At 35.9% G+C, this 27,233-nt stretch overlaps 2 protein-coding genes across 2 annotated transcripts in view; both read right to left on the bottom strand.

Moving 5' to 3' along the window:
- Positions 1–8,930, bottom strand: part of nlrc3 (NLR family, CARD domain containing 3) — a 13,497-nt gene extending 4,567 nt beyond the window's left edge. Inside the window, exons 1-12 of the mRNA XM_039657766.2 lie at positions 8,787–8,930; positions 6,238–6,416; positions 5,273–5,533; positions 3,409–5,194; positions 2,640–2,726; positions 1,982–2,065; positions 1,676–1,759; positions 1,054–1,137; positions 889–972; positions 730–813; positions 542–625; positions 357–440 (exon numbers count right to left, since the gene is read on the bottom strand). Coding sequence (XP_039513700.2) covers positions 357–440; positions 542–625; positions 730–813; positions 889–972; positions 1,054–1,137; positions 1,676–1,759; positions 1,982–2,065; positions 2,640–2,726; positions 3,409–5,194; positions 5,273–5,533; positions 6,238–6,331 — 2,816 coding nt within the window. The 5' untranslated portion in view covers positions 6,332–6,416; positions 8,787–8,930. The remainder of the gene's footprint in view (positions 1–356; positions 441–541; positions 626–729; positions 814–888; positions 973–1,053; positions 1,138–1,675; positions 1,760–1,981; positions 2,066–2,639; positions 2,727–3,408; positions 5,195–5,272; positions 5,534–6,237; positions 6,417–8,786) is intronic.
- Positions 8,931–9,780: 850 nt separating this feature from the next.
- Positions 9,781–25,700, bottom strand: LOC120479641 (uncharacterized). Its single transcript, XM_089125666.1, has 13 exons — positions 25,303–25,700; positions 22,317–23,180; positions 20,475–20,655; positions 20,253–20,392; positions 18,903–19,147; positions 18,242–18,544; positions 16,540–16,810; positions 15,106–15,289; positions 14,881–15,020; positions 12,909–12,983; positions 12,668–12,817; positions 12,429–12,525; positions 9,781–11,202 (listed from the first exon to the last, which is right to left on the bottom strand). Exons 2-13 carry the CDS (start codon positions 23,158–23,160, stop codon positions 11,139–11,141), a joined length of 2,694 nt encoding a protein of 897 aa, XP_088981792.1. The 5' UTR covers positions 23,161–23,180; positions 25,303–25,700; the 3' UTR covers positions 9,781–11,138.
- Positions 25,701–27,233: the final 1,533 nt, after the last annotated feature.

Raw genomic sequence — 27,233 nt, 5'->3', positions numbered from 1 at the left:
AACTCTCACAAGTTAGATAATCTGGAAAAAATGATCTAAAAAATCCAAAATTATTACTGTATATAAATTATACACATTTATAAAGCTAATTATGATTATGAAAAATATGTAATATTATTTAATAAATAAATATTATATTTATATGTTTTATTAAACATATTTTATTTACTTTTAGTTATAATAAATATGTTTTATTTAAAAAAATATATTGTATTTTAAATAAGTACATATGTGTTAATTATAATAATTTATAATACATATTTATAATATTAAAATATCTATATTATATCAATCTAAAATATTTCTAATATAATAAATGTATAATATATATGAATCATGTGTCTGAGTGTACTTACTCGAGTTCTCTAAGACACGTGTTGACTTTTAAGGCTTTGGCGATGTCTTTGGCACCAGACACTCCTATTGAATTCTCCCTTAGACTGCCACCAAACATACACACAAAGACAGCATTATTTCATAGCCAGCCCAGAACAGAAATGTTTAATACTGTGGAGTTTGAAATGAGCATATCTTGACATACTTCAGACAGCTGAGTCCTCGGTTTGACTGAAGAGCGTGTGAGAGCGCTCTAATGCCTCTGTCACTCACAGAGTTACTCTGAAGACTAAAACAAACACACACACACACACACACACACACACACACTCAGTCAGAGCTGTTTCTGTAGTGGACAGTGTGAAATCAACTTGCTAACTGATTGTGTTTTACCTGAGCGTGTGGAGAACGTGGTTGACCATAAGTGCTTGAGCCAGAGCCACGGTTCCCAAATCACCCAGATGATTGCCGGACACACTGTAGACACACACACACACAATTATCTCTCCGTTAATCACTCGATCAGACTTTAAGCACACTTGAGAATCTTACTTGAGATCCTGTAGCGTTTGATTCTTTGTGAGGGCCTCTGCGATTTTTTTCACTCCTTCTGCTCCAATGCCGTTCTTCTGAAGACTGCAATGCATGAAGATTTGCATTTGCATGATGCTCTACTAAAGCACACACACACACACACACACTGAAACACAGACTCACTTCAGTGTGGTGAGCTTTCGGTTTGACTGAAGAACGTCCGCCAGCACACGAGCACCGTCATCCTCTATGTGGTTACTCTGCAAACTACACAAATCAACACACAAACACACATATTAAATACTTTAGGACTTAAATTTACTCATTCAAGTTGTTTTAAAAAATAATATATACATATATATATATATATATATATATTTAAATCCAATTTTACCATTTAAATTGTTTTATTTAATAAAAAATTATATTAATTCATTAATTTTATTTATTATAAATATTCTAAACAATTTTGTTATGGCGAATCAGAATTCACTTGACTGACATAAGGAGCTCATTTTTTATTTTATAAATATAATTTCAAAAAATTGAAATATAGCATTTTTAAATAATTTAATATTATATTAAATTCCATTTAATTATAGTATAGGCAATTACATTATATTACATTCAGTGCTGTCAAATCAATTAATCGCATCTAACATAAAAGTTTGTAAGTACAAACACACACACATATTTACAAACTTTTATGTTAGAAAAGTATTAATCAGCTTGACAGCACTAATTATATTAAAATATATTATAAATGACAGCTGTCACAATTCTATAAAGGTTTATTAGAACTCACTTGACTGACACGAGGACCTGATTCATTTTGAGAGCCTCGCTCAAGGTCTTCGCTCCCTTGGCGCCGATGTTGTTTCCACGGAGGCTGAAAGAAACAAGATCTATTTTATTTAACATCCTCAATTTCCCTTGTTGATTTAGCTTATTAGGATCAAGGGCGAAGGAAAGGACATATCACATTAGTTTGCATTATATTATTCAGTGACCATGTTAAAATATAGTATTGAAAATACAATATAATGCACAAAAATACAATATAGAAATATAAAAAAACACCAAATTTTTGTTAATAAAGTAAGTCACTGACTCCAGGGTCGTGAGGGTTCGGTTGACGAGTAGAGCCCGACTGAGTGGATTTACTCCTTTACTGCTGATTGAGTTGTCTGCCAGACTAGAAAAGAAAGAGAAAGAGAGTTAAACAAGTCAATACGTTTTATAAATGTTAAAAAATGTATCATTTTCATATTTGAAAAATATGAATTTTATATAATGAGGACTGACTCTAGTGTAGTATAATTATATTTATTTTATGCAAAGTATACTACAAATACTTAATATACATATATATAATATACATATACTTAATATAAATACCCTGCAATTGTACTTTTTGTATACTATAACAACTAATTTTGTACTTAATGCACTTATGTACAAATATGCACTTATAAATATCTTACATTTAAAGATTATATACTATCCTTACTAATAGTGATGTGAAAACACATTTTAGGCTTAATATTAAGAAATGTGCATTCTCAAGCGATATGTCAGTAAGTATGTTGTTGAATTTGTATATACTTAGCGAAATAAATATATTTTAAATACATTTTGGTTTTTTTCACTTGGGGTAAGACAATATAATACAAATTACACACAACAAAATTGACTAAAAACAAAGTTGACTAAAATTAAAACAAAAACAAAGTATTAATAGTATAATAATCCTTAAATAACACTGGTACCTGAGCATCTGAATATGGCACTCTTTGGCACTCAACAGACTTCCCAACAGCTCCATGGCACCTTCCTTAAATTCATTGTTTTCCATTCTGTAATTACAAAGGATACACAATATATTTAAATTGAAAAACGTTTTGTTTATTCCACACACAAATCTAAAGTATCGCTGAAATATATCACTCAAAGTGTAGAGACTTTTACTGTCTTTTATATAATAATTTGTGATTAAATTTGCCAGTGTAAATTGTAGTAGGATGTGTTAAAGGGGTTGTTCATCCAAAAATTCTGTCATTAATTACTCACCCTCATGTTGTTTTATAATAATATTATCCACAACGCGTGAGCTCACAGAACAACTTCCGGTCTTGAGTCAACACAACACGAATGCGCCGTCGTGGTGCTCCCCCTACTGGATTGCAGGTCAATATTTTCGTAAGTAAAGTTTTTTTTTTTTTTTTTTTTTTTTTTTTTTTTTGTGCAAACAAAGCACTCACGCCGCTTCATAAAATCGAGGTTAAACCACTGGAGTCACATGGATTATTTTTATGATGTCTTTCCTATCGTTCTGGACATTGAAAGGTGTTTGCTTAGCTGTCTATGGAGGGACAGAAAGCTCTCAGATTTCATCAAAAATATCTTCATTTGTGTTCCGATGATTAATGATAGTGATTAATGACAGAAATTTCAGTTTTGGGTAAACTAACCCTATAGGCCTAAGGGCTTTTTCTTTGCAAACATCTAAGAATATGTGTATTTACATGCACGTTTTACCTCAGATTACTGCAGTACAGCAGCTGTGGGAGGAGCCTCTTTAGGGAGGAGGAGTCTAGGCAATTAGACAGTTGCGTTTCTTCTGTACATGCATCCGATACTTGCAACAAGTAAGCTAGCACAGAGCAAACTCCACCCTTCAGCTTTCCCCGCAGGCCGCAGTTAATGAGATCTTCCTCGACTGACCGTAGCCACTCCCCTTGTTGCAGCTCCGCCAGACACGTGACTATTGTGACGCTGCGCATACTTACGGCGTCACCTCCTGTCCCCGTCACGGTACTCTGAAGTAAATTTGTCGCCGTGGTGCGCTGGGTCACCTGCTCCTCGCGGGAAACGCCCAGAGGACCACCTAGCAAAGCGGTGACCGCCGGAGACATCAGCCCTGACAAGAAGCGCATGAAGAGGTCGAGGTTGCCTTGCGCTGCGGCGTCCGATTGGTTGGTTTTCTGCAGCGCTGCACGGTAGTGACTGTGGAAGCCAATGCGGGGCCAGGAGACACTACTTTCCGAGAACAGATCAAACATCCCACGCCTTGATGAAATGTAGTAAAAAAGAGCTCCCAGGAATTCCTGCACAGATGTGTGCGTGAATTGCCACACCACGCTATCGTACGACCAGCTTTGCTTGCGCTGGAGGATGCGGTGGCCGAGTGTCCCAACCTGAGGAGGTACGTCAACACCGTAAGTTCGCAATTCGTTCTCGCTGAATGTATACCGTCGCCGTAAAAGGCTATAAAACGCAAGACGACCCAGAGAGCTCAGCGGCTTCCTGATGCCGCCACTGGCCGGGTCAGATCCAGAGAGGTGTGGCCAACAGTAGTGGGCATAGACTTCTGTAAGAGTCCGAGGAAGGGGCGTGGAATCTGAATCCAACTTTATAAGGCGCGATAATGTAGTCACGATAATGTGGCAGACCGCGGGGACGGAAGACAAAATGAGCAACGGTTTCTGAGAATTCAGGTAAGTCCACACTTGAAAGGAGACATCCTCAGGTGTGTACGTTTGAGACGATGAGCTCTCGTGTGATATAGAGTACACATCTAACTTGTTCGTTACACAATGGTCAATATAATTCTTTATTTGCGTTCGCGAAAAAGGCGGGGCTTCGGTCACACGATCGACCAATCCCGCCGGAACTTTTGCCCCAACGCCAGGCCTTGACAAAAGCCACAGCGTTGCCCATGGCAACAGATTACCTCGTACAATATTCGCAATAAGGTCCGATACTGGAATTTCGCGACGAGGGTCGCTAGTGGGCGGGGCATCTGCGAAATCCAACGATTGGCGAAACTCTTCCAATCCATCCAAAATTAGTAATATTTTGCAGGACTCATTAAAAGTAATTACATCCATGTTATCATACGGAACGAACAACCGTAGCAAGCGCTCGACCGATAACCGATCGAAACTGCTCAATTCCCAGCATGCAATGGGGATCGCAAGACTCAGCTCTGGATAGATGTGACCGCTGCTCCAAAGTTGGACGAAACGGTGGACCATGCGGGTCTTCCCGCTGCCAGCCACGCCCACGGTCAGCGTCACACGTGGGGCGGTGCTGACCCTCGTCAAAGGCACGATCAGCTTGTCCAATCCCAGCGCTCGACCGTGAAGAGGCCCCGCCCCTCTGTTGACTGACACCTGCACGAGGTCGTGTTCTCGCTGCTGAAGATCAGATACGCACTCAATAAGGAGGAAAGAGGAACCGTGTGAGCTTCCACCGGCTTGAGTTTTTTCATCTTCTTTGAGACGCTGAAGTAGAGCGTCTTTATGTGGTCGAACCACAGAGTCTGCGGAGAGAAAGAGGGCGAAGTGAGGAACTCAGGGATGAAAAATGATTGGAAAAGAACAAATAAAGTCATGCATACCATGTATAGTTATGAGGTTGTACTCAGTCTGGTGTGAACTTTGAAGATAAGTCTGAAGGGCGGCGCCATGTGGATCAGTGACGGACAGGAACTCAACCAATAAATGCACTTTATCCTTCAAAGCCCCCATTTCCTGGATAAGCCCCACCTCCTGTGTATTGAGCAGGTCTGCTTTTCTCATGTGATGCACCACATTTACCAAGATGGAGGTGGATAAGAACCTTTGCAACAAAGCCTGGTGTCTGCGTAACCACCCGGGATCTGAAGAACAAACAAATACACACACAAAGAACAAGTAGCATAAGCTTTTATGTTTTGATTGATACTGTGAAGCTGCTTTGATGCAAAAGCGGTATATAAATATACTTGACTTTTAGAAATAGGGATGCAAAGATACTAAATTTTCCTCTAGTACTGAAAATTAATCCTATAACACTTTACATGTATTGCTACTTTATTAGTTAATGCATTAGAGCACTACATTTGTCACAGTATTTATTAATCTTAACATTAGTTAATAAAAATACAACTGTTCATTGTCACCTCGGGTCCATTAAATCATATTAATTGATAAACTTTTAATTTGAATAGTGTAAAAAAAATGTTTTTATTTATGCTAATAATGGGTGTGTGATGCCAAAATATCCTATTGCTACGCTATCTCACGACCAATCCGTACGAATTCGTACGAGTGATAATAAAAAAAAGTGGCTAATTCGTAGTAATTCATGCGACCTGACTCGTACGAATTCGTATGATTTGTCCAAACCCACGTGATGGGTAGGTTTAGGGGCGGGGTCAGGGTAGGTCATTTGTACGAATTCATACGAATTGGCCAATTCGTAAAATATGTACGATTTAGCAAAAATCGTACGAGTGAGGTCGTACGAATTGTTACGAATTAGCCACCTCGTAAAATTCGTTCGAATTCCCGTGAGATGTGTTTGTGGGCTCTCTATCTTTACCTTCCATCCTTTTGCTAGTCTCTTGTTTTTGAGCATTGGACTTCAGATCCAGGTAGCAGTATTCCTCCCATGGGATATGGTCATGTCTAGCCATCCCAGCAGAGCGCTAAAAGGAAAGCGTGTCCGAGTTTGTGTGTGTGTTATGAGACCATCAGTGTGATTCGGTAGGATCCATTCCCCTGTAACACACAAACACAACACACAACAATCAAATTGATACGCCATAGTGGATGAGAGATTTGCACAGACAAGTAATGCTCACATTTTCTTATTTATATTTATATTTTGCAATTAAAGAAATGTGGACTGATATGCATGTTTTCTAGTGATGTTAGTATACTAGTAAATGAACAGGGTATTCTAGTTCACTGGAAACCAAGACCTGACCTCATTACCCACATGCATCAACAAACATTGTGTTACTATGGTTGCAGCACGAGATCTGTCCGAAACAGATGTGAGGCGCAGGTTAGAAGCCAGTAGAATTAAGAAAACTATGAAAATTGTATGCTACAATATGGTATATTTTTATTAACAAAACAATCTGCATAGCATGTAGACTCAAAATGAGAAGAAAAAAAGCAGGAGTTCAGGTGAGGTAGAAACTGCAACCTTGACCGTCTTCACAAACACATATAATGAGTCCCATATGACAGACACACAGCGGCAGAAAGAAACAGCGAAGTCAGCAGAACGCTCTCAAGCGCTTGCTTCTGCAGATGCTGAGGTTCATGCAGAAACCCCTGAAGAACAAACTGAAAACCTCACGGCTGAGCCGAAGTAGCCTGTAGATTTAGGAGAGATGGCTGCAAATTTGTAGAAGCAAGTGATAGTAAAGTATTTGTTCCAGAAAACATCTTTTGATATGCTGGTTAAATGTCTCTTCACATCCTGATAGCAATCACTAAGTTAAGCTGTCTAAATGTATTTCAGTAACCGAGCACAGCACCCAAATTTGCAAGAGATGGAAACCCGTGACATGATACTCGGAGCAGTTCGCGACTCGAATTTATGCGACTATCAACGCCAAAATGAATCTGCAGCAGTCAGGTGGTACAGGGCTGTGCTCTTCAAGTTGTGTGTTCATTATTATTGTGATATCATGAGCTTTGAGGGAGTTTACGTGAAGCTTTTATTTGCAGTACGCGGGCGTTCATGTGTTTTGAAGGAGGCGAGATGGTAGCTTTGATCTCATCATTTCAAAGCTAACCGAAAATTGTCTACCCTACCTTTCAGATGTACAGTAGAAATCGTAATATTGTGGAATATTATTTTAATTTATAATAACTTATCTTTTAAAATTTAGTTTATTCCTGTGATCAAAGCTGAATTTTCAGCATCATTACTCCAGTCTTCAGTGTCACATGATCCTTCACAAATCACTCTATGATGATTTGCTGCTCAAGAAACATTTCTAATTATCAATGTTGAAAACAGTTGTGCTGCTGCTGCATGTTTTTGTGGAAACTGTGATGCATTGTTTTCATTTATTGTGATACATTTATGAATAGAAAGTTCAAAAGAACAGCAGTAATTTGAAATAGAAATCGTTTGTAACATTATAAATGTCTTAACGGTCATAATTATGTATGACAGAGCAGAAGTGTGTGTCAGTTCAGTGGAACACTTTCACTCAAGGCGTAAACTGGCCTAAAGGTCTTCACACACACGAGTATGTAACTTCCTTTTTAACATTTTAATAAAAAATACATCACTAACTATTTTTTCCCATGGTGGAGTTTTGAATATAGCTGAACCCTGACAGATATTCTGCTGTTGAGTTATTCTGCTGCAACTTCACCAAATCAAAAAGGTGTGTGGAAGTAAAAAGCTTAAGAATTTTATGAATAATTCCAGCAACACAACAATGCAAAGCCTATAACAACAATCATATGTGAGTGTGTGTGTGTGTGTATATATACATATATATATATATGATCGATAGGTAGACCAAAAGATAGACTGAAAGACAGACAAAAAGTTAGATAGATAGATAGATAGATAGATAGATAGATAGATAGATAGATAGATAGATAGACAAACAAAAAGATAGACAAAAGGTAGGCAGACAGACAAAAAGGTAGATATAGATAGATAGACAGATAGTTACAGACAGACAAAAAGATAGATAAACAGACAGACAGGAAGACAGACAAAAGATAGATAGATAGATAGATAGATAGATAGATAGATAGGCAAAAAGGTAGATATATAGATAGACTAAAAGGTAGATATATAGATAGACAGACAGACAAACAAAAAGATAGATAGACAAAAGGTAAATAGACAGACAAAAAGGTAGATATGTGGATAGATAGATAGACAGACAGACAAAAAATATATAGACAGACAGATAAACAAAAAGGTAGATAGATAGGTAGGTAGATAGATAGATAGATAGACAAAAAGGTAGATATGTAGATAGACAGATATACAGATAGCTATAAAGATAGACAGTTTGCAGTAGTTAGATAGATAGATAGACTGACAGACAGACAGATGTTGTTGTCAATATGACATTCAGACAGTCCGCTTGAGGAAACACTCACTGTTGACGTCGCTGGTCGTGTTGTTCTTCAGATTTGGCGGCTCTAAACACACGGCAGAAGCAGCAGGTGTTTTTGAGTTTCACTAACCTCTGCTCGTCTCTACCCTACTTCTCACAGACCTCATCTTCATCCTCCGTTCGGCACTTTCTGTTTGAGTGTCTGTCACGCACCGTCTGTCTTTTTCTTTCCCTCTCTTTCTATCCTTCCTGTCGCACCTCCTTCTCTTCCTGTGCAACAGGCCACAGATGCACTTTTGACGTGTAGCATCGTCTGACATGCTGCCATTGTGTGCACAAAACCACATACGAAACACACACTTCCACGCGCTCGCTTTACAATGGAGCACTTGACTGCACACAGAAAACAAAAACATATATTCATATCAACATATATACACATGACTACAGTTGTGTGAAGATCACACTAAGGTCAAAGCAAAAAAAGCTTATGCAAATAGGGTGGTCAACAATAAAGAGTGAACGTAGGCACTATATTGGGGACTGTGATACAGTCAGGACAGGAAGTGCTGATTAAAGAACAGGAAGAGAAACGAGATGAATGAGTGTGATGTGTATATATAAATATACACACACACATAACACATTTGGTTAAAAATGTTCAAATTGACCAGCCTTTTAAACATTTCTTGTAAATCACTTGTTATGCTATATTATCACCAAATATTGAATTAAATCTTCTTGTTAACATGTTTTCTTTAAATTTGTACAGGTTTGTATATATTTTTGGAACTGATTGATCGTAAAAATGTAACATGGTTTTCACAAAAATATGATAAAAACAAGAACCATTATTAATAATTGAGCACAATTATTTCGATTTCTGAAGGATCACGTGACATTGTATTTTTGATCAAATAAATGCAGCCTTATTGGTGAGCGTACAAAAAAAAACAACACAAAGCCCAAACTTTTGAACGGTAGTGTACATGTACAGTGTTATATAGAAGAGAAAATGAATTCATGCACAGCCAAAGTTAAAGAAAAACATTTATTGTGATGGTCCTTTTTTAAAAAAAGAAAATTTCCTCTTACAAATGTACACGTCTGATCATCAAAAATCAATGATGAAAGACTAAATCAATAATCTATTACATAAAAAGAACCTACAGGGAACCAGTGACCATGTAAAATTGGCAAATTGTATTTTAGTTTTGAAAAAACACAGCAAAAAGACCTTTGAAAATGAACATAATGAAACTCTACACGTCGACACTAGTAATCAATGCATGTGTGTAATGTAATCATTATACTTTGACGTTTTATTTCCTGCATGTGTGTGTTTTCTGCTCTGTCTACGGTCCTTAAAATTCAATGTCATGAGCACTGCCAGTCCTAGAACGAGATTTAAGCGACAGAACAGTCTAATATCCAATTACCAGGCAAGATCAATATAACTAATGAGAATGAAAATGAACTGAGAACAGTGTGTACTGTAAGTAACAAGTCTTACTGTAAGCGACACACACTGAAACGCTTCTGTGGTCACATGCACTCAAACACTGATCTGATGACCCTGAGAACGACTGATAACACTTTGCAGATACACAAAAGAAAATCTGTAAACGCATGAAACAAACCGGCAGTCACAAATGGCAGACACATGTCAAACAACACTGATGCTTACTTCGCAAGCGCTAGAAAAGATTGAATGTTTGTGTATTATGAATGTTATCCGTACTATTTTTGCCATATTGTCACCGTCATGTGACCTACAGAGTTGTGTCGCATCACTAACATTCATGAAACCTCTCCCGTGGCCTCATGGGATAATAAAGTGTCCATCATAAGCAACATTTCAGATTTTTTTTTTAAACTTAATCAGTTAATACACTGTAAAAAGATATTTTCATGATTTGTAATCACAACATTTTTTCTTTTGTCAAATCAACTTCGATAATTGATGTAGTTCAGATAACATAATATTTTGAGTTTCTTTAAGGCAACCAGGACAATTATTTTTTTAAGTTAAACCAACAACGGTTTTTTACAGTGTAGGATTTTGTACCTTGAGTGACCGATGCATGACATTTTGTATCACGCTAATTTATGACGGCTACGGCTTTTCTTTTTTACCAGCTGATGAGTATGTATTTCAAAGTCATAATACAAATCAAAAATACACCTGAATTCAATAAAATAATGTTTTTTTTGGAGCATTCGATTCGATAAAACATCCTGACACTTTGATCAAATCTTGAGAATATCAACATTGCATAATCAAAACCTGTGAGAATTTGATCAAACTGTGAGCCTGCATTCATCTACGGTAAAAACACATTCATCTTCATGAGAAAAACACGCAAACACTCACATGCACACTCACGCAAACACACTAAAGTTCGAGTTGCGTCTCGACCTGTTCGCTCAACTGCATGGAGAGGTAGTCAGCAGGACGCCTGCGAAAAGATCACCACAAAAATAAGAGTTTCAATACAAATATATATAAAAAGGTGAGCAAGGGCACATTCATACAAATGGGCCAATCACACAACAAAAACTGTAAATTAATTATGAATTTTTTTTTAGTATTTAATGTGTGTTAAGTGAATTGGTCAATAAATACTAAAAAATTAAAGTTAAATTAAAAGTTAATACATATTAATATAAAGCATTAAATAAAATATATTTAATACTTAAAAATAAGTCATAGTATTTTTAAACTGTGTACTGATATTAATTAAATGTATTAATTTGTATACATACAATTATTTAAAAATGAAATAGAAAAAGTTGAACTGCTTTTAAACTGTAATTTTATATTAATCAAATGTATTAACTGAGATAAATATTTGAAAATAAAAAGTTGAACTACTACTGAATTATTATATACATTTAAATTATTATTTTTTTATTTTAAATATTAATTAACTATTTATTTATACAAATTAATACATGTAACAGTTTTAAACAGCATATTGATATTAACTCAATTTATTAATTGCCATAAATAAAACATTCAATACTGGAAAATTAAAACATGATATTATTTGAATTGGCATATAATTTTAATAACATTTATAATATATATATATATATATATATATATATATATATATATGAAGAGTTCAGATGCAAAAGCCTCTAAATGCCATTTGAAATTTTCTTCTAAAATGATGATTTTTATCAAACTTGTATATTTAAGTTCAGTAATTTCACTTAAATAACAATTAATAGGTAATTATCATTGCCATTTAAGTGAAATCACTGAACTTAAATATACAAGCTCGATAAAAATTATCATTCTAGAAGAAAATTTCAAATGGCACTTAGAGGCTTTTGCATCTGAACTCTTCATATATATATATATATATATATATATATTAACTTGTCTATAATACTACATTTGAATCATTATATGATTACATGAATAAAAACTACTTTTCTAATTAAAAAAGTTGGTAAGTTTGTTAAATATGTAAATATTACTTTTTACTTCTACCAATTAATTAACTGAATTTATATTTGTATACATTTTGTGAAGTTTTTAACAGTATATTGATATCAATTGACTTTTATTTCATAAAAATGTTTAGTATTAGAAAAAAGCTGAAATGATTTTAATAAGACCTTAATGCAAATGCTTTTAACACACACACACACACACACACAGATCTGGCCTCACCTTTTTTTGTACAAGTAGAGAAACAGCACGACACCCAGTGCGAACAGCAGAAGCGCTGCGAGAACAAGCCCAACCTGCAGCGCGACCGGTGACCCCGCTGGACACACACACACACACACACGGTTACTTCTTTAGGACATTATAAACCCTGGACTTCCATAAGAGCTAACTCTAGCAGTTATCTGGCATTAACATCACTCTCTGTGTGTGTGTGTGTGTGTGTGTGTGTGTGTGTGTACCTCCATGAACCTGGAGAACACGAGATGCAGCAGAACACGAAAGCTTGTTGTCCTTCAGTGAATCAGTGATTCGCTCCCTCTGTTGGTCAGTCACAGCAAGAACAGGCCCCTGTGCGTCCAATACACCCGCCTCGCAGGACACATTCACACCTAACATGGGCAAACACAGGACATGACCGTCATTATCAGTTCAATTCAGGGACATTTGAACACCCTGAATGTGTGTTTTACGGTGTCTTACCTTTAACATGCAAGCTTGTGATCCCACAGTAACACAAACTTTCCAACAAATCAGCCAATTCCTCCTGGTCACAATCTGAGAGAGACAGAAAAGAGAAGACTTTAAAATCACGATAAATATACACACTACCTATAAAAATTTAGGGTAGGACTCTCTTCTGTGCGCTTTATTTGATCAAAAATACAGTAATGTTGTGAAACATTATTACATTTTAATATAATTTGAAGTGTAATTTATTCCTGTGATCAAAGCTGAATTTTCAGCATCATTACTCCAGTCTTCAGTGTCACATGATCATTCAGAAATCACTCTAATATGATGATTTGCTGCTGAAGAAACATTTCTTATTAATATATACTATTATCTATTACCTTTTTTTTTAGGATATTTAATGTGTAGAAAGTTCAAAAGAACAGCATTTATTTGAAATAGAAATCTTTTGTAACATTATAATGTCTTTGCTGTCTGTTTTGATCAATTTAAAAGTGACATCTTGAATGCCCTTGAGGTAAGATAAAACATATCAAAAATTAATTTCAAAGTGAACTATCCCTTTAATGCATCCTCACTAAATGGAAATATTAATTTCTTTCAACAACAAACAAAATGATCCAAAACATTTGAAAATAAGTGTATACTGACTATTTCCATTAATATGTGACTTGATTTAGTTGACTGAAATGTTTCCAGTTCTTTTGAGGACCGTGGGAACAAAGACTGACACCTGGAGGACAACAAGGGAACGTCATCTAAACTCCACCATCATTCCAGCAGTTTTAATTCTGTTCAACATGTTTTTGCATGTTTTGTGTTTTTTTGACACACATTCAAGTCAAGTCAAGTCAAGTCACATTTATTTAAATAGCGCTTTTCACAATACAGATTGTATCAAAGCAGCTTCATAGTGATAACATGAAAGTAGCACAACACAGATCAACAACATTGCTAAACACTAAATAACCCCAACTGAGCAAGCTCAAAGCAAGCCAAAAGCAAGGCGACAGTGGCAAGGAACCAAACTCCATCAGATTGGATGGAGAAAAAACCTTGGGAGAACCCAGGCTCAGGAAAAATACATTCAGTATTTCTTCAAATGATCTCGAAGAGAGTTATACAACTAAACTGACAATTCATGATAATTTGAATTAAACACTGTTATGTTCTAAAAAAAAAGTCATGCATCATTGGGTTTCAACAGAAACTGATTTTTTGTATTATTTTAATGGATTTAGCTGATGTACAGAGGCAGATTTTGTAGATTGATCTAATATATGCATTATTTGCCAAGCCACATTATTTTTAACTTGTGCTTCTGGTAGATTGCATTGGTCATATTAACCTCTTCCACTCTAAGGCATATTTTGGAATTCCTCCTAAATTTAACACACCCAAGTTTAAATATTCACACAGTATAGGAAATTAAAAAAAATAGTGTCATTGTACAGAAAACCCTTCAAATTTACTAAATCAGATTGAAAAAAAAAATCATAAATAGCATTGCAAGCTTTTAAAATATTAGGATAAACTTTAAAAAATTGGCCTTTTTTAATTTATTTATTTTTTTATCCTGTTTTTGAAAAATCTGTGATGCATGTACTGTTTGCTCTGGGGACCTGCTGATTATATTGCTTGACTACACTAAGTCACTGTATCCACCAGAACAAAATACTATATAAATACTACAATACTATATATGGGGTGATAGCATCTCCAGAAACACAAAAAAATAAGTTTAAATATAATGACGTAGCTCTGTTGCCCGCCCACGGGCGATCAGAGTGGAGGAGGTTAATGAAAATGAGTGTCTGCATGATTATTTACTCACCCTCATATTATTTTAAACCCGCATGCTATCATTTTCCTGAAATAATTTTATGTTCCACAAAAAAAAAACTGGAGCAAACTGCACTCACACATTCTGCAAACTTAGAATGACATGAGTGTGAGCAAATGCCAGTGTTCATAGACTTACTCCCTGTTCCTGATTTCCTCTGCAGGCACACATCCACGGAGCTGGAGAGCGCAGGTCTCGGGCAGAGGTTCTGGAGGCCTGGAGTCTCCTGGGATGGGACCCAGAGAACGGGCCCGTCTGATGCACATCGAGAGAGAGAACTAAATTGCACAGAAGAACAAAGAGCATGAAAACAGCGAACAAAACCACACCGGAGTCAAATAAACCAGCAGCTCCCTGGCGTACCTGAACAGCATGAGTTGTAAGCGTGTTGTGTTGTGCTGGAGAATGTGTTGTATCTTCGGGTCAGCTGTAAAAACGAGCCAGTCCAAACTGTGAGAGTTTTTCCCATAAACACCTGATCCGGACGGCTCATAACACAACAGCACTGCACCCAGTTCTGACTGATCCAGCGCCGGCAAACCCTGATCTGCACAAACACACACATCCATGAGTTTGTCTATAGAGAACATCAATCTGAACTCTGAAGTAACACTACCTCCATTAAACACATGTTACTTTGAATATTTATTTAACTTTTAGTGTATTTTATTAAAGGTTTACTATATATGCTTCAATTAAAAAACAAAACAAAACATGTATTTTAGTCAAATTCCCAGTAAAGTATTCATACATTCAAGTTGGTGGCCTTTTTAAGATAATCGGTGTATTATTCATGTGGCATGACAGAGGTGTAAGTTAAGTTAGATGGCAACGCATAATGCCAGAATAAATGCTGTAATGGCTGAATTAAAGCAAAAGAATAAGGACAAAAGAATGATGAAGATTAATATGTGAAATATTCGCCGATTTACATCAATAGACCATGAATGGGCCAGACATTAGTCAAAGACTATAAATCAGTGTGTTTATGCATCTCATCAGCCTTGTCTAAAACTTATCCAAATTCTACATTTGACATGATTGTAAAATAGGCATCATAAAACGTATCATTTTAGAGATATCATCCTCAGATTTGAAATAAAGCATGACCACAATTGTGGCTTGGCTACACTTTGTTTGTGGTTATAAGTTGCAATCCTACATTCACATGCTATTTGAATAGATTTAATAAATATATATAATTAATATTTGTTTGAGCTTATATATGTCAATATTAATAACAGTCTGTTTAATTTTGAGTCTTGAATTGGAAACTGACTTTCTAAATATATGTGTTATGTGTCTATTGATTTATGAACAGAAACCTCTTTATTTTGGGTATGTCGTGATTGCATCACTTGCCAAAATTGGGGCTGACTAAAAAAGGGTAAAAAAAAATACTTCTTTAAAAGAAAACAAAATGATAAAATGGCTTTAAAAATGAAAACATGAGTAAAATTAGTTTTCCCATGAGTTGGTCTCATTACATTCCCCAAATACTTATTTGAATATTAAACAATAAACTGTCATTGTGTTTATATTGTTTTATACCAACATTCCCTAATAAAATAATGTAAACTACACCCATTTCTCATATTTCAGATCTCAGAGCTGTTATTCAGTCTTTAATGAAGAATTATTAGAAATGTCACTGAAGAAAAAATAAGGAGAAATGCGTTTTAGAGACCAAAATGATTTCTGGCTTTGTTTTTGCACACATCAGTCTACTAGATTTGCCCAAGCATGCACTTCAAGCTGTGACTCAAAAAGAAGACATTTCCAAACGGACACACCCACCTGCGTTGGAGACGTTCCCGATGAGATAGAGCCCGTCTGTTCCTGTGCTGCCCCTGAGCGGCACACTCACTGCTTGAGCGTCTTCCCCAAAAAATACTAAAATAAGTCCATTCAACGGAGTCAACGGTGGGCCTATCAACTCCACAAATATACATTGGCCTACTGTGCAGTTTGGTCCGTTGAATTCATTGATGAGGAGACCCTCCGGGGGTGGAGGTATAGTGGGTTTTGTGGGACAGTTGTTCTGCTTCCTTGGTGTGGGAGAAGCGACCTGTGGACACATGACATGACGGAGGGTTGATAATGCATGCTTTGATAGTCCAGCACATAACATCCTAAGAAAGCAGTGTCATCAGTATCGCAAAATAAATCCTGATAGGCTACTTACATAGGCATCTCTTCATAGTTTATAATGTGAGGAAATGCTATGCATGCATTCAGTGCCTAGACGACCTATAACATCTGTCAAAATGTGTGTGCAATGCACTCGTCCTCTATCGCCTGGGAATTTAAACATTTCAAGTTGATTTATTATATGATTAGACAGCCAAAAATGTGTTTCATTTTTACTCAAAATGGATAAAACACTCTCTTTCCTGGCAATTGTTTCGCTCTTTACTGTACCCCTGTTTGTTTTGCTACATTTCTGTAAACAAATGTAATATTTGGCTTTGCTAATAATAATATTCTGACTGTGTTAAGTAATAATGTTTGAAAAACATATCACTGTATACGGTTTGAAAGTAACATACACATTTTTAATATCAAATAGCATAAATAAACTAAAATAGAGTAAAAGTAAAGTGAAATGAAAAAGTAATACTAAAGTAAAATAAAAGATAAGTCAAGTTATAAAAAATAAAATGAAGCAAACTTAAATAAAATGAATTTAAGGGGAATAAAATAAAGTTAAAGTACAGTAAAATAAAAGTAAAGTGAAATAAAATAATGTGAAATAAAGTGAAGTAAAATAAAGTAAAAGTAAATAAAGTGAAATAAAATAAAGGAAAAATAAAGGAAAAAGTAAAGTGAAATAAATAATGTAAAATAAAGTAAAAATAAAAAAAGTGAAATAAAATAAAGGAAAAATAAAGGTAAAAGTAAAGTGAAATTATACAAAATAAAATGAAGCAAACTTAAATAAAATGAATTTAAGGGAAATAAAATAAAAGTACAGTAAAATAAAATAAAGTAAAAGTAAAGTGAAATAAAATAATGTAAAATAAAGTGAAGTAAAATAAAGTAAAAGTAAATAAAGTTAAATAAAATAAAGGAAAAAGTAAAGTGAAATAAAATAAAGGAAAAATAAAGTGAAGTAAAATAAAGTAAAAGTGAATAAAGTGAAATAAAATAAAGGAAAAATAAAGGTAAAAGTAAAGTGAAATAAAATAAAGGAAAAATAAAGTGAAGTAAAAGTAAAGTGAAATAAAATAAAGGAAAAATAAAGGTAAAAGTAAAGTGAAATAAAATAAAGGAAAAATAAAGTGAAGTAAAATAAAGTAAAAGTACATAAAGTGAAATAAAATAAAGGAAAAAGTAAAGTGAAATGAAAATAATGTAAAATAAAGTGATGTGAAGTGAAATAAAAAAAAAAAATGCAACAGACCTCGGAGGAATGAATTCTACTAAACTCTTTGCAAAAGGTACAAATGAGACCAAGTTTCTATGAGAACTCAGCATGAACAGAAACACCAGATCTCACCCTGAAAGCATTGAGGTTGAGTCTCTCGGGTCCACATCGGGTGAGAGTCTCGTCGCCGGGTAACGCGCTGACGTCCTCCAGTAGAGGGATCTGTCCTGGCGTCAGCGCCTGCGTTATCTCGGAAACCCTTCTATCAGATCCACGGGTGCGATACACCACTGCATCCAGCAAACCGCTTCTGGGAACACTGGGACTCTCCTGCGAGGGCGGAGACTTGCTGCGATACAACACTATGGCGTCTGGGCCGTTCTGAATAGTGTTCGATGGGATTCTGATGTCAGGGCCGACCTTCGCACTGCCGATCTGGAAGAACAGATTCAGAAAGATTTTAAAAGCGGTCGCTTTATGTTTGTTGCAAGGATGCATTAGGTGACAGAATGTTGGTTGCTTTATAGGTCAGACAGTCTTGGCCAATTAAAGCTGCTATGGAGTCCTACATGAGACTATAACCTTGCAGAGCCTTTTCATGCTCAAACAGCAACATTACACACTAAAGTAATTTGAAAATGTGAAAAAAGCATAATAGGACCCCTTTAAAAAACGTTAAGACCCCAAACTTTTGAATGGTAGTGTCCATAATTGCCTGTTATGTTATAGCTGACACATACTAAATGGAATTCAACCATATGACTTATTTGCGTTCAAGTATGGATCTGCTCACCAGGAAGTATCCGTCATCATCTGTGAAATATCCATTCAGCTCCAGCTCATAGTACACCTCTGCATTCTGTCCATTGATCATCACCAGCCAGATGAAATCCAGCGACATGCGGAAGCCAGACGGATGCCACAACTCTATAAACTCCTCGTCCTCGGCTCCTGGTGTGTCAGTGTTGATCTCATTAAGTAGGAAATCCATATCGCTATGAATCGCCGGATAGCTCCGTCCTGCCACTGTAGAAAAGGCTGAAACAACAAGGCAGAACTTACAGTGGTGTGAATAAGTTTGGACACCCATGCTAAAGTTGCCTAAAAAGAGGAATAAAAAAATCATCTTTTGGATATGTATCTTAATGCCTTAATTAAAATAATTAGGAAAAATCAAAGCTTTTAAGGACACCAATTTTCTTTGTGAATGAATAATGTATCATAAATAAATAAATGTTCTTCCTTAAAATACAGGGTGCATAAGTCAGGGCACCCCTATGTTAAATTCCCATAGAGTCAGGGAGATTTTCATTTTTAAAAGCCAGTTATTTCATGGATCCAGGATAATATGCATCCTCATAAAGTTCCCTTGGCCTTTGGAATTAAAATATCCCCTTCACCACACCTAGAGATTGGCATGGTTTTACTTCAGTTAGCCTAATAGCTGGTTTGATTTGCATTGAAAGATGATCTTATGGAAAGTACCCCATGCCAATCTCTCGGTGTGGTGGAAGGTGTGTGATGATGTGGGGATATTTTAATCCCAAAGGCCAAGGGAACTTTATGAGGATGCATATTATCCTGGATCCATGAAATAACTGGCTTTTAAAAATAAAAATCTGCCTGACTCTATGGGAATTTAACATAGGGGTGCCCTGACTTATGCACCCTGTATTTTAAGGAAAAACATTTATTTATTTATGATACATTATTCATACACAAAGAAAATGTGTGTCCTTAAAGGTTGGAGTTTTCCTCATTTTTCTAATTAAGGCATTAAGATACATATCCAAAAGATGATTTTTTATTCCTCTTTTTAAGCAACTTTAGCATAGGTGTCCAAACTTACTCACATCACTGTAAAAACATGACAGGACACACATAACGGGGAACCCATTTTACCCACACATTCATTCCTATACATGGTATGGACTTGTTTTTTAGGTATTCGCTTGTAGCAGATTATTATTAACATGTATTCCGTGCACATTGTGTTATTTATTTAATGTATTATGCTTTTATGTATGTTTACATGACTCTCGGTGGCCTCATTCATTGCCCCTTGGAAACAAGTGTTTTGAATTGAACCCAAAAATTGTGTGAGAGAAAGAAAGTTGTTTCGCAACATGAAATCAAGACCTACTCATGTTAAGCGGGCAGGTCTGAAACCAAACGCAGTCATTGGGTTTTCTGGGAGTCTGGGGCCTCGTAGCAAACAGTCCCGGATCTCGCGTCCATTCGGTAACACCACACCGGCTGGCATGAACACCTCCTGTGTGAAAACTGCAGCATACAAATGGGATAAACATGGATTATAAAATACACAAATGCCACAATAATGCATTGTATGGCATGTGCTGATCACCTTTCTGTGAGTATGAAGGGTTTTCTCCCGGGTATGAGAGTCTCTGTGAGGTTCTCACTGGGCATGTGCGCAGAGTCACCGTAAACAAAGGCATCGATTGGCTGTTCGTGGCTGAGGGGGCCGTCCTTAGGGAAGTTTGATGCAGGGCCATTATACAATGCCAATGCTGCACTTTGTGGCACTGAAATATCAAATATTACATACAAATTAGGACTGTGCAAAGATTAATTGCAATTAATCGCATCCAAAATAAAAGATTGTGTTTACATAATATATTTGTGTGTGCTGTGTATAATTATTTTGTATATATAAATACACACACATGCATGTATATATTTAAAAATATATTTATATAAGAAAATATATTTATATAAGAAAATGTGTTATTCATATATAAAATATTTATATATATAATATAGATTATGTATTTTTATATATACACAGTATAATTCTTAAATATGTATTATACACAGCACACACATATATTATGTAAACACAAACTTTTATTTTGGATGCGATTAATCGCAATTAATCTTTGCACGGTCCTAATAAAAATGTATTTAGTTGCATTTGAAAATTTCATTACTAATTTTTTTTTTTTAATTACTAAATAATGTTTTTTTTTATTAAAGATTCATTAAAGACCTCTATGTTATTTTAAATACATTGACATTGAAAATCTAAACACTCAGCAGCATACTAATAGTAATACATAATGCATACTAATAATTATTGTTTGAAATGTAAAGTACATTTGTTCTGCAGTTCTGCTTAATAAAAAAATAATAATTATATCAGAATGATTTCCATTAATTCAGTTTGTGTTTTCCATCACATTACGAGAATTTAAAAGAGAATATTTGTCATGAAAATAATGCAAAACACATCCTCCAAACTTAGTTTAAAAATGGTCTTACAAATTCGTTTCATTCCCTTTATGCAAAATATAATTTTTTTTCTTTTCTTTTCAATCAGAGGTGATATGTGATCTGGACAAGATTTACCCAACAACATACGAGACAATAAACAACACTAAATTGTTTGAAATAGTATAGTTAACTAACTAAACCACAAATACAAAAAAAAAATTAAAATAAAAAATTAAATGAAAGAAAGTTGAAATAATAATATAATATATAATTATAATATAATAATATTAGAAAAAACTTATAACATAGAAGTGTTGCCTCGGCTAAAATAAAAGCTCAAGAACAAAAAAATTAAATAAAACTGAATAAAAATAAATAAATTATTAAAAGTTAAATTTAATAAATTAAAGCAAAAATGTATAGAAAATGACACATAAAATAACTGAAAATGTATTTCCAAATATTAACAAATACAAATGGTGTATAAATAATAGAGCCCGACCGATAAAGGATTTTGAAGGCCGATACCGATACAAATATTTTTAGGTTTTAAAATCCAATATTCCAATATATCAGCCGATATTTTATTTATTTATTTGAAACTGGACATGATAGTCACAAATTTTGTCATGCTTATTTGAGTTAAGAGAACTGATGAGGATGTTCTTTTAATTATTATTCAAGCAATGTATGTCTCGTGACCAAATCAACGAGTGTTGCCAACAGGAACGGTGCAGAGTGCCCTCTGGTGGACAAACTATACAACTCCAACACTCATGAGATGGTTCAAGCGTGTTTCGTCCGTTTTTATTTTATTTTTGAAATATTCATTTATCGGCCATTATAACTGCCGATACCGATAGTTTGGAAAATTCCTAATATCGGCCGATAATATCTGGCTCTAATAATACCAAATTACACTGGTTTGGAATAGTGATTTTAAATAAGATTATTTACAAGTAATCGCCTCTACCTGCCAAAGTCGAAGTATTCACAAGTATGGTGAAGATCCCAGCCTCCTTTGCGCTGAACTCCACACTCGAGCTAATGAGGTCAGTGGTGACATCATAAAGCACCAAAGAAAACAACCCGTTTGCCATGCCAACACTGAGTTCCACGAGACCCTGCCGGTCCGGCTCGCTGAGGTCGACTTCGTTGATCCAAACATTCGCAGGGGTCGGCGGTGGGCAATGATTGACCAACATAGGGGTGGGGGGTCCAGTGTAAAACGTCCAGAGGTTTCCCGACTGCCAGCAGCGCTGAATGGACTCGTCCCCCTCCAGAGCCGCCTCATCCTCCAGGTACGGGAGCGAGCCGGGAGTCAGAACCGAGGCGAGGCCGTCGGCGCCGTCTGCGGATTTACGAGAAGTGTACACCACCGCGTCCAACAACCCCACTCCTGAAACGTGTCCCCCTTCAGAAACCGGGTCCCAGTTGGGACCGTAGAGTGCGATGGCGTCGGGCCCGTTCTGAACGGAGTTGGGCGGAAGAGAGATGGCGGGACGGGGAGTCAGTTCAGAAGAGCCAACTAAGAAGAAGCCTTTCTGATCCGTGTGCTGTCCACTCAGATCGATGACCCGGTAGGCTGAGTCTCCGTTGCCGTTGTAAAACACCAGTGTGTATCCATCCAGAGAAGCGGGATTCGTGCCATCATTGTACAGTTCCACAAATTCATGAGTGTCCAATCTGGGATTGTCACAGTTCACTTCGCTGATTATTAAACATTGGGTCGTTTCTTTAAAAACGCACATTAACACCAAAAATCCCAAACTGAGCTCCACACGCATGGCTGCCTCCCTGATTAAAACTCTCAGCATATCATAATAAGCAAGTGGACCTGTGGAAGGAAAAGAGAAGTGTCATTCCAGATGCGTGCAATCACTTTCAAAACATCTTAAGTTTCGTTTCCATTCAATCTAGACACGTTGCTTCCCCAACAGTTGCGATATTGGCAAATTCAAGGACAGGAAGGCATCAAAACACGTGAGAACAACTCCAAGGCCTGTTCAATTCTCCACATTAGTTTGACACTGATACAAGATATCATATTCATAACAAAGAACATTCCACTCAAACCTATGAAACATTAGAGGTCTTCTGAAGTCGTACTATAAAGTTGCGATAGGAACAGACTTGCAAGTTTATAAATGACAACAGTTTGGGGCCTGAACTGTTAAGTGCAGCATATAATCCTAGTAGCTATGAAGGAAGTGTGGTTCTTGAACGTTAGTTAAAGTGTGAACTCTGGCATAAACACACAGGCACTTGCACAACGGCGTCTATCTGAGTCATCAGCTGATCTCCAATAACCAGCAAATCTGGCTCCTGTCATGGTTATAAATGCCTACCAGGCAAAAAGTGCTGTGAACTTTTCCGAAAAAAAAAAAAAAAAGAATTTTTCATCTGCCTTGGTTATAGAAGTATTTTTCCCATTCATTCAGAAGTCTTCCTTTAGTTATAAAAATCCATAATCCTATCCAAACCAACCAGCTACAAGGTTTTATAAACGAAGCGGCTGAAATAAAGGTCACGCCGGAAGTGATCTCTTGCGTCTCACGTCACGTATTGTTTACGCGGAGATCTCGGAAGTTTTACCTTTCACTAAACATAGATGTAGACCATTTTTCAAGATGTAAACAACACTGGTCTAGAAACACCTCCTGTTTCAGTTTGTAACTGTTTTCTTTATTTCACATGTAAAGAAAACATCTTAAAGATGTTTGTTTAACTTTTTGATTCATATTTATATGTTCTGTTGGTTGTATTTTATCCCAGCTTTTATGTAGTATTAAAAAACTGAAACAGGAAGTGCTTCTGGACCAGCGTTGTTTACATCTTGCAAAATGGTCTAAAGAAATGTAAACAATGCGTGACGTAGACGCGCGAGAGATCACTTCCGGCGTAACGTCTGGAGACGGTTCAGTTGGACATCTGATTAAGATCAGTTCGGCGGCTGTTAACAAGAGGTAAAAACTATATAATTATTACTGTTCGTTTTCTCACACAAACCACTCGTTTCGTGTCTTTAGGCCATCAATGTGTAGCCTACTTACATTCACAAGTCATTAAATCATGTTTAATTTTGACTTCTCTGGGCATGCTCTTTGAGGTGGACCGGTTTGACCGAAAAATGTCTAAATTGAAAATACTGTGGAAACAAAGACACCTACATCTTGGATGCCCTTGAGGTAAGCTAAAACATATCTAAAATTAATTTCCAAGTGAACTATCCCTTTAAAGTAAAATAATAAAAATTCAAACAATAAACAAATAAAAAAAACAGAAGCTAAAGAAACAGTTATGAAACAATAGAAATTTGTTCATGATATAAAGCAATTGCGTCTCTTCAGAAAATGTTTACTAAACCGCTTAATTCAAATGGATTAGATCTCTTTATGAACTTTTTAAAGCGATATTCTTGCGTTCTTGTTCAAACAGACCCTGTGTGAAGCAGCTGCAGTACATAAGTATAGAATGAAAATGTCTCTGCAACATCTGTGTATATGGCAAACATTTCATTTATTTCACATTAGCTTCGTGTGGTAAAGTATTAAAACACCACATGAGGGGTCACTACGGGACTTCACGTCTCCGTTTGCAGCTCCTCCGATCGGTTACATCCATAGACAGTAAAAGAAATGTTAACTTGATCCAGCCTATGTCAAACCTCGTCATACAGTAACTTTTTGCACACACTCCAGTGAAGACAAAGTAGAAGTAACTTCACAGCGTGAAGCTTCACAACATCTACACAGAATAGAGACAATGTTTATTGCTGAGAAATAAACACAATTAATCTGACGTACTTCAAAGTTACTAGCTACTTCGCCATCACAAAGACAAACGATTTCGCAATCGGTGTGAAGTTAAAATCCTAGCAGAGCAGATTGGATCTGTTTAACTCGACAAAGACTTGCGAGAAAAACCATCGTGTGGTTTAATGGAGAAATGTTGCTTACCGTGACGCCCGATGCCCGGTAGAACGGGTTTGAAAGTGTTTTGTGAAGTTTCAGAAACTTTTCCTGTGTGGAGAAACCGATTTGATCCAGTCGGTCTCTTCCATGCGAGTGTGGGCGGTGAATCTGGATGAATTCACGCACATTCCCGGAGACATAAATCCTGGTTCCCAGAAAGATGCCTCTCTGTCCTTTGTGTGCAACAAGGCTTTTCCTAGTATTGCTTCACAGTGGGTGCATCATTTCCCCAGTTCTATACCCCGAAACTGTTAGTTAACACTTAAAAACCAATGTAATTACTTGGTACAAAATATATAAACCAAGTCTAATTTATTTTAAAGAAAGATGATGGCACTAAGACACTTGGATAGAAAAAATACAACAATGAAAGATTATTTCCTCAGCTAGGCTACTGATTCTTGGAATTTTTATTTTTTTTTGAAAAGTTCCTGAAACTTTATTTAATCTTCTAGAATACTGTTTTGATTGTCCTAAACCACACCACATAGCCTACTTTTAATATTAAAATATAAAAATTAAAAAATGTTAAAAAAATTATTATACCTAGCGAGTGAAATAAATTCAATAAGTTGTGTGAAATTTATTTTTAAACCATTTTTACACAACAGTTGTGACGTCATTTCCAACGTGGTCAACACATTAAAAAGTCTTGGAAACTTGATTTATTTTTGCTATATTTCATTCATGTAGTGTTTTGATTGTCCCAGACTAGACCCCATACGTTTAGTTTTTTTAAATATGAAAATTCATTTTTTTTTTCAAAAACTATGTACAACGAGTGAATTTAATTCATTTAGTAGCTATTGTGTGTAAATTATTTTAAAAAAAAATTCTACACAAACTACGACTTTTCAACAGTTGTGACGTCATTTCCAACGTGACCAACAATTTTGCCGCAAATAAAGTTTTATAAAAAAAAAGTGTTTGTCGAGGAGATAACGGTGTCAGTGAAAGAGCCTGAGGTGAAATATGGAATTTGTGATATGAATATGAGAAGAAAACAAAGACAATGTAGGTACATTTTTTGTTTGCTTTTTTATTTATTTAACTGAATATTTTTAATTATCCACCTTTTTAAACTACACACCCATATTCGCGCAAAGCGTCATGGGGCGTAGGATAAAGGTGGATATGTGCATCATTTCCAATCAGGGTGCAATTTAGTCATGCTATTCGTACTTCAGGTTCAGGTATATGTTTAAAGGTCATATGTGTCTCTTAAGTAATTCCCTTCATCTTCACTCCTAGGCATGATAGGTTATCAGTATTTTGTTGACTTTATCATTGAGACACTTGATAGAATAGGCTATTTAATAAATTCGCCCCAGAATTCCTTTGCGGCTGCATGGCTGTTCCATGATAAGAAAAAGATGTGCATTGTCTGTCCATACAGTGCACTTCCGGCTTGGTAAGTGTTCCCTGAATTTTTCAGTCCTGAGTCTGACCCATTTTTTTTTTAGGGATTGACAATTTTGTCCTTACCTACCTTGAAGCTGTTCCCAAACCTGTATGAGTTTCTTTCTGTTGTTGAACACAAAAGAAGATATTTTAAACAATGTTGGTAACCCGACAATATACGGCACCCATTGACTTCCATAGTATTTTTTTTCCTATATAAAAGTCAATAGGTGCAGGCTACCAACATTCTGAAACAGTTAAGTGTGTATCTAGATTAGGGTGATCAAAACCAATTTTGCTTTGAAAAACCGGCACAAAAGTAAGATAGATCACCTGATATGCAAAACAGCAGGATTTCCAAATCCAGATCATTCTGATCTCGATTAAACTTTCTAAACAAATAGGCACAAGGGTTCAAAAAATAGTCAAATCTAGACCCATAAATTTTCAATTGCAACACCAGAGGTTGCTGTCTCCACAATATTAGGTGTACGTTATCAAGCTGTGTTCAGAAT

The sequence above is a fragment of the Pimephales promelas genome, chromosome 22, assembly GCF_988280905.1.
Source record: "Pimephales promelas chromosome 22, fPimPro1.hap1.1, whole genome shotgun sequence".
In the NCBI taxonomy this organism is placed as follows: Eukaryota; Metazoa; Chordata; class Actinopteri; order Cypriniformes; family Leuciscidae; genus Pimephales; species Pimephales promelas.
The sequence above is the reverse complement of the archived record's forward strand: the minus strand, read 5'-3'. Positions and strand labels throughout refer to the sequence as shown.